The sequence below is a fragment of the Dendropsophus ebraccatus genome, chromosome 7 (assembly GCF_027789765.1).
Source record: "Dendropsophus ebraccatus isolate aDenEbr1 chromosome 7, aDenEbr1.pat, whole genome shotgun sequence".
Lineage (NCBI taxonomy): Eukaryota > Metazoa > Chordata > Amphibia > Anura > Hylidae > Dendropsophus > Dendropsophus ebraccatus.
In genome coordinates this window covers 126,008,703-126,017,294 of record NC_091460.1, presented here as the reverse complement: position 1 = coordinate 126,017,294, position 8,592 = coordinate 126,008,703, and the positions used below count along the sequence as shown (strand labels likewise).

General features: G+C 44.9%; 1 protein-coding gene across 2 annotated transcripts in view; it reads left to right on the top strand.

Annotated features, from left to right (window-relative positions):
* Nucleotides 1–4,655: 4,655 nt before the first annotated feature.
* MANBA (mannosidase beta) overlaps nt 4,656–8,592 on the top strand; it is a 38,889-nt gene continuing 34,952 nt past the window's right edge. The window contains exon 1 of one of the 2 annotated variants that reach the window (XM_069978383.1): nt 4,656–4,707. In XM_069978383.1, coding sequence (XP_069834484.1) covers nt 4,684–4,707 — 24 coding nt within the window. In that variant the 5' untranslated portion in view covers nt 4,656–4,683. The other variant, XM_069978381.1, reaches the window with a different exon arrangement.

Here is an 8,592-nt window from a genome sequence, read left to right as displayed (position 1 = left end):
TTCTTTCCCACACCCATGTTTCTTTCTAACATCCATACAGGGGCAGATTAACTTAGGCCTTGGGCTGTTCACCAAGTTTAGGCAACCCACCTACCCACCCTACTGTAACTATGGCAGCACTAGCGTGGAGCTCATAGATAGATAGATTTTTGTGCAAATCACATCAGAACTTATTATCAGGAGATAATACACCACTGAAAGTATAAGGTCTGTTTGGGAGCTCAGGGTCCTGGGCTACTGCCAAAAACTGACCTATTATAATGCAGTACTGCATCCATACTCTCCCATTCTTTCTTGAATACATAAACAAACAAACAAAAAAAAAAAACATTAACTCTACTGCCACATTTGACCTTAAAGGGGTACTCTGGCGAAAATTTTTCTTGCAGATCAACTGGTTTCAGAAAGTTATATAAATTTGTAATTCACTTCTACTTAAAAACCTCATGTTTTCCAGTACTTATCAGCTGCTGTATGTCCTGCAGGAAGTGGTATGTACTTTTCAGCCTGACACAGTGCTCTCTGCTGCCACCCCAGCAGAGGACAATGTGTCAAATTGAAAAGAGAACACCACTTCCTGCAGGACATACAGAAGCTGATAAGTACTGGAAGACATGAGAATAATCAGCTTATGAGCCTCATTTAAAGAAACCCTATCAATATTTGAGCATACATTTTGCCACTCCAAAGTATATCATATCTCCTCCCAAATAACTCTATTTTGGATCAGATGTTTGTTACCCTTATCCATAGACATAATTTTGTACAACATAGAAAGGCTTCTCCTTGCTCAACCCAACCCTTGCATGGTCTGAAATATTTTGTGATCACTAACAGCAAAATATGCACTAGTACCTGAGGCTTTAAATCATGGGTCTCCAAACTGCGGCCCTCCAGCTGTTGCGAAACTACAATTCCCATCATGCCTGGACCGCCAAAGCTATGGATATGGCTGTCCAGGCATGATGGGAAATGTAGTTTGGAGACCCATGCTTTAAATGGATGTACCAGCTTGACATCTAAGAATCTATGTTTATCCTCTAACCTAAAGTCACCCTTTAACTCCCAAAAACTTCTTGACCTACCATTTTGACATAAGTGAGTTACCCTTCGAACCAGACTTGGACTGGCCACAGGGGAATCCCCCGGTGGGCCCTACCCACACACATACGTACACAGCTCTGTGCAAAGTCGCTATAGTAATGTGAAAGGTTTGGTGCTTGTTATATCTGGTGTATGTAGAGTGAGCCTCAAGAATCAAATCACCAGATGGGCTCAAGGTACCCCAGTCCGACACTGGCTGGGCCGGTGCTCCCCCAAAAATCCATAGGATAGAGGATATCAAGCTAAAACAATTTTTTGTAGTGTATAGAAATGTTTGTGAACCACAAGTGTCCCTCCAAAAGGTTGGGAGATATGGAGGAAGGGCTGACTGCAAAGCATTATGGGGAAGCTTGATGTCAAGCGTTTTCAGCCATCATCATCATCATCATCATCATCAGTTTTACAGCAATGGAGCCGCTTTATCAATCTGACAGAGACAAAGCATGGTCTGATTCGCCCATAGCAACCAATCACAGCTCACCTTTCATATCTTAACAAGCTCTTATAACATTAAAGCTGAGCTTTGATTGGTTGCTATGGGCAAGTTAGTCTAAGTTGCGCGTGGCAACCAATCACAGTTCAGCTTTCATTTTACAACAGTAATTTGAGAAACAAAAGCTGAGCTGTGATTGGTTGCTATGGGCCACATTAAACCATATTATTTTGTGTTCTTAGTGTGGCCTAACCATAAGCTGTTTGCTTGGTAACAAGTGTGTTTAGTGACCTCTGCAGTAAAGCGCATCCCCAGTCATTAATGGGTTAATGCTTCTAATGTGTTTACCTGCAGTAACCATGGCAACCATGCACTGTGATGACAAACGCTTATGTCATAAAGAAGCTTCCATAAAGCAATGCACCGCGCCCTGATCAGTGCCATCTTGGATGCGCCAGAGGACCTTGAGCTTGACTACTTTACTGCCCCCTACCCTGTAATTTAGAGGTTCTAGCAGGGGAAAAGGGGTAGTCTGCTTTAGACTACCCCTTCATCGAGTCTCAACCTTCTTGAGAAGTGGATCTGGATCTGTGAGGGAAAAGAGATACATCCGCCTAGCCATCAATAAGGTGACAGATATTGCAGTCAGATTTGTCTCACATCCAGTTTATTATATGTATATTATGGTATTACCCTCTATGCCCAGGGGAGGGGCAGCTCTCCAGCCATGGCTCCCTTGAGGTTTCCCCCACAGGGGTTTTTTCCTCACCTGAGTGCTGGAGGGTGACTCTTCGTGAGTCGGGGGTCTGCCATTTTCAGTGTCATGTAATTTTAAATAAAATTGGGACCCTTTGACACCTGAATACAATGTGTTGTGTCTTTATTTTGCATCTTTGGTTTAACTTATTATGCTTGGGAGTTGGGGATCCATCACATATTGCAGATTCATAAAGCTGGACATCTGCCTGCTACACAGACCCATCACCTGCACAATGAGAGCTAGAAGGATGGAGCAGTGAATATTAGAACTCCTGCATGTATGTGCATATCCCTGGATTAAAGGGACACTCAAATCTTGAAGAAAAAACAAGCATCCCAAGGTTTATACCCACATCTGCAAGGCTTGGCAAAAGGTTTTATCAAGTGACAGGGTCACAGCAATAATAGCAACATGGACACCACCATAAATATACATCATATATACATAACCTAGTGGCTCTTGTGTGTGTGGGCAGCATCAGGGGCAAGGCAGAGTATTGCGCCCCAACACCCATACATCCAGGTGTGCCCTAGGTAGCTGCCTCCCCCCCCCCCTGCAGAATGCACAGGATAGGGGATACCAAGCTGATTGCTAGGGGTCCAAGTGGTCACAAGAATGTGGGGAACGTGTTCCCTCTCAAATAAACAAGGGGGAACGGAGGAATTCTTTGTAGGTCTTGTTATCCCTTATCCCGTGAATAACTTTTGGAGAGGGTTATGTTCTTATAGACTATATGGCTGAAATTTACCATATGACAGCTGCATTTAAATGCCTTCAAAAGCCCAATCCCTGGTGTCTACTGGACAGATCACCCCGGGCAATGCGATCGCAGAGGGACGATGCATTAATCTTACCCAGTCGGCCCTCAGTGTCACAATGACTGACCCCAGCTTAGCAATACAGCATTAATCTCAGTCCCCTAGGGGGACTTCAATTTAATACATGTGTAAAAAAAAAACAAAAAAAAAACTTTTTATAATAACAAAACCTCCCCTAATAAAAGTTTAAATCACCCTTTTCCCGTTTTATCAATGAAAATAAACAAACATACAGTGGTACATAACCTCAGTGGTACCTGCCCCAGTGCGGGGGCCTGATCGTTATAAATCATAGCAGCCCAGACGCACAGTGCAGCGCCTGGGTTGCTATGGTTACCCCCCGGAGCCGTGCGATCTCCCTCCGTATTCCCCATAGATGCTGCGGTCCCATGGATCGTGGTCCTAATGGCGCTGATCCCGTCTCGGCACTCTATTGCTTTCGGCTGCAGCAGCCGAAAGCAATCGAGTGGCGATCTCATTGATATATGCAGTACTGCATAGATCTCAATGAGAGATCAGTGTACTTATACTAGAAGTAACCCTAATTCCAGGGGGGATAACCCTAACCCCAGGGGGACTAATAGTATAAGTGTAAAAAATCCCATGGATCGCAGCGCCTATTGGGTTAACTGCCCGGGGGAGCGCGGCTCGCTTCTGAGCCGTGGCAGCGGGAGTGATAGCAAGGGAAAGGGGGGTGAGGCAGGGAAAGCATGACGTTCCTGGAATGTCATTTTGCAGCAAGGGGTTAAAGGGGTTATTCAGCGCTACAAAAACATGGCCACTTTCTTCCAGAGACAGCCCCACTTCTGTCTCCAGCTTGGGCAGGGTTTTGCTGCTCATTTCCATTGAAGTGAATGTAATGTATTTATATATATCTGTAATGTATTTATATATATTTAAATAAGCGCTGCGGAATCTGTTGGCGCTATACAAATAAATATTATTATTATTATTATTAAGTGAATGGAGCCTAATTGCAAACCGCACCTGAACTGGAGACGACAGTCGTGTTGTCTCTCTAAGAAAGTGGCCATGTTTTTGGTGCACTGGATAACCCCTTTAAAGAGGTGGAGCCCATTAATCTAAGGCCCATATGCCTCACTGTGCTATTTCGCCTCTGACTATGCAAAAGGTTAGGCATACAACACTGTAAGGCTCCGCCTCTTTGACACTATTATACGTTATAAAAAAGCTTCTTTTTTTTACAATAAAAACACAGCTACAGGCAACAAATATATATTCTGAATCCTTTTATTGATATCTTCCCAGCGGTGCCACCAGCTCAGCAGGAAGTCGGGGGTGCCAGATTTACTACAATTAATTCACGTACGTGTACATGGGGTTGCGCTAATGTGCAGCAACCCGAGATGCAGGTGTACGTTAACTCTAAATTAAGGGGTACTTAACGCTATTTCTTTTTTCTGCCTAATCTGCCCTTATTGCCCCCTCTCCTCTCAGTGTCCCTTCAGCAGTGCCTACTTCTCTCCCGCCCTTCACCTCCCTGCAGATTCGCCACAAGCTCCGCCCACACAAGGGTCTGGTCACATGGACGTGACGTCACGGAGGTCATGTGGCGCACAGGGAAGCCGTGTGTGAGTGACTGAAAGCCGTGATGTAGGCGGGGGGGGGCTCCGGTTACCTCAGCCGTCATGCAGCCCGTCGGGGTGCTGCTTTTCATAGGATTGCTGCAGGCTGTGTGTTCCAATCGCACGAGTGTGCTTGTATTCAGTCTGAACGGGCAGTGGGCTATCAGCAACGCCAACAACTCTATCCAGGTGTCCGGTACCGCACCTGGCTGTGTGCACAGCGCTCTACACAGCTGCGGCATCATAAAGGTGTAGTAAGTGCGCGTTATTGTCAGGGACTGCCTGCTCTGAGAATTTACCTCAGAATCGTCACTCAGGGGTTGTGTTCCTGCATTTACAGACGTAAATCTCCATAATACATAGCTAGAAGTCATTCCTGTATATCCTGACACTATATGGGGAGACATTGCTGGGCTCTGGGTTACCGGCTACTTGAAGACTGCTCCCAATGTTAATATGGAAAGTGCCTGCTGATAGTTCTCTTTAACCCCTTCAAGACTATTGATGCACAAAAGTCCGGGTCAGATTACTGCAATGTTTCTCCCCGGCTTCTAAGAGCGCTTTTATTTTTCCACCTACAGCGCTGGTTGGGGTGTCACTTTTTGTGCCATGATCTCTAATTTTTATTAATATCCTATTGGTGTAACAGAAAAATTTTGATCACTTTTTCTAAAAAAAAATTTCTGATATAATAAAATCATTAATCCTGGTGTGTCCCCCCTCCCCCGTTCGCCGCGCGGGAACAATAGTGTTATATTTTCATAGATCGGACAATTCCGCACGCTACGATATGTTATGTTTATTTTTTTTTATGTTTTTATTTTTTAGAATGTCCAAGGGGGTATTTTAACCCCTTAAGGTCCAAAGCCTATTTTCGTTTTTGCGCTTTTGCTTATTCCATTTTAAGTGTAAAAGTCCATAGCGCTTGCATTTTTTCACCTAGAGACGTATATGAGCGCTTATTTTTTGCGAAACCAATTGTACTTTGCAATGACAGGCATTGTTTTTCTATAACATATGCTGCGAAACCGGAAAAAAAAATCATTTGCGCTGTCAAATTGAAGAAAAAACGAATTTGTTTTGATTTCGGGGAGTTTTGCATTTACGCCGTCCGTCCTATGGTAAAACTGACTTGTTATGCATGTTCCTCAAGTCGTTACGATTACTATGATATATAACATGTATAACTTATATTGTATCGGATGGCCTGTAAAAAATTCAAACCATTGTTAACAAATATACGTTCCTTAAAATTGCTCCATTCCCAGGCTTATAGCGCTTTTATCCTTTGGTCTATGGGGATGTGTCAGGTGTCATTTTTTGCGCCGTGATGTGTTCTTTCTATCGGTACCTTGATTGCACATATACGACTTTTTGATCGCTTTTTATTACATTTTTTCTGGATTTGATGCGATTAAAAATGCGCAGTTTTGCATTTTGGGATTTTTTTGCGCTGACGCCGTTTACCGTGCGAGATCAGGAATGTGATTAATTAATAGTTCGGGCGATTACGCACGCAGCGATACCAAACATGTTTGTTTGTTTGTTTGTTTATTTATTTGTTTACTTTTATTTAAAACCTGGGAAAAGGGGGGTGATTCAGACTTTTATTAGGGGAGGGGGGTTTTTACTATAAACAACACTTTTTTTTTTTTTTTTTTTTTTTACACATATACTAGAAGCCCCCCTGGGGGACTTCTAGTATATACACTTTGACCTCTCATTGAGATCTCTGCAGCATAGATATGCTGCAGAGATCAATGAGATAGGCACTCGTTTACTTCCGGCTGCTGCAGCCGGAAGTAAACGAGTGCCGAGTCGGGGACGGCGCCATCTTGGTGCGGTCCCCGGCCGGCATCAGTAACGGAGATCGCTCCTCCGGGACAACGTCCCGGAGGAGCGATCTCCCCCACTAGACACCAGGGAACGGTTGCCTCCGGTAATCGGAGGCAGCTGTCAACTTTGACAGCTGCCTCCGATTAGCTAATTAGCAGGCACCGCGATCAGACCGTGCCCGCTAATAGCGGCGGTCCCAGGCTACACGCGGCACCCGGGACCGCGGCGCTTCAAAGCGGGGTCGCCGCGCGGCCCTGCTTTGAAGTGCTAATGAGGACATATGACATACGGGTACGTCATATGTCCTTAAGAGGTTAAAGTGACTGTACCACCAGGCCCAGGCTGAAGCACTGGAGGCGGGCCGACCCACCCTCAGTGGGAGGAAACCCTAGCCCCTCTATGATAGGGTGCCATTGATTCTAATGGCGTCCCGTCATGGAGCGGCTGGGGTTTCTTCCCACTGGGGGTGGGTCGGCCCGCCTCCAGTGCTTCAGCCTGGGCCTGGTGGTACAGTCACTTTAAGGGATTAATGAGACGCAGCTGGGGGATCACAGCTGCCTCTCATTACCTTCGGCCCCAGACACACTGATGTGTGCGGGACTGCTCTCCCTGCAGCAGTCCTACACACATCAGTAACCTAATAAAGTCAGGAACGTAGATATACATTCCTACTGCACGGGGTATGTGCAGTAGGAACGTATATATACAGATTGCTGACGGGAAGGGGTTTAAAGTATCTGCTGATAGTTTCCTTTTAACCCCTAGACGACCCAGGGCGTGCCTGTACGTCCTGGCGTGGCTAGGGGAGTTCAGAGCGGGGCCGAAGTCCTGGGTGCCACTTGTAGCCTGGGACCGTGGCTATTAGCGGGCACGGTCCGATCGCTGTGCCCGCTAATTAAATATTCAGATGCAACTGTCAAAGTTGACAGCTGCATCTGAAGATTTACTGCAGCCATTCCCTGGTGTCTAGTGGGGTGGATTGCTCCCCCTGCAACGCGATCGCGGAGGGGTGATCCCTGCTTCTGAACTGGGCTGGGGTCTGCGCCGTAATGGCACTGATCCGGCTCGGCACTCTGTTGCTTTCGGCTACAGCAGTCAAAAGCAATCGAGTGCCGATCTCATTGATCTATGCAGTAAGTGTAAAAAAAAAAGTGTTATTATTAATAAAAAAAAAAAACCCTCCCCTAATAAAAGTTTGAGTCACCCCCCTTTTCCCATGTTATAAATAAACATGTTTGGTATCGCCGCGTGCGTAATCGCCAAAAATATAAATTAAATCACATTCCTGATCTTGCATGGTAAACAGCATACGCGGAAAAAAAAAAAAGTGCCAAATTGCGCATTTTTGGTCGCATCAAATCCAGAAAAATTGTAATAAAAAGCGTTGCAAAATATTGCATATGCGCAATCAAGGTACTAGAGATGAGCGAACCTCGAGCATGCTCGAGTCCATCCGATCCCGAACTTTCGGCATTTGATTAGCGGTGGCTGCTGAAGTTGGATAAAGCCCTAAGGCTATGTGGAAATCATGGATATAGTCATTGGCTGTATCCATGTTTTCGAAACAACCTTAGAGCTTTATCCAATTTCAGCAGCCCCAGCTAATCAAATACAGATCGTTCGGGTTCGGATGGACTCGAACCTGAACCGATTCGCTCATTTCTACAAGGTACCGATAGAAAGTGCACATCATGGCGCAAAAAATGACACCTCACACAGCCCCATAGACCAAGGAATAAAAGCGCTATAAGCATGGGAATGGAGCGATTTTAAGGAAGATATATTTGTTAACAATGGTTTGATTTTATTTAAAAAAATAATAGTTATACATGTAACATATCGTTGTAATCGTAACTTGAGGAACATACATAAGAAGACAGTTTTACCCCAGGGCAAACGGCGTGAAAACAACCCCCCCCCCCCCCCAAAAAAAAAAAAAAAAAAAAAAGTTTCTTTTTTTTTCCCCCCAATTTCACCACACATTGATTTTTTTTTCTGGTTTCCCATTGTACTTTATGCAAAAATTCAGCCTGTCATTTCAAAGTACAATTAGTG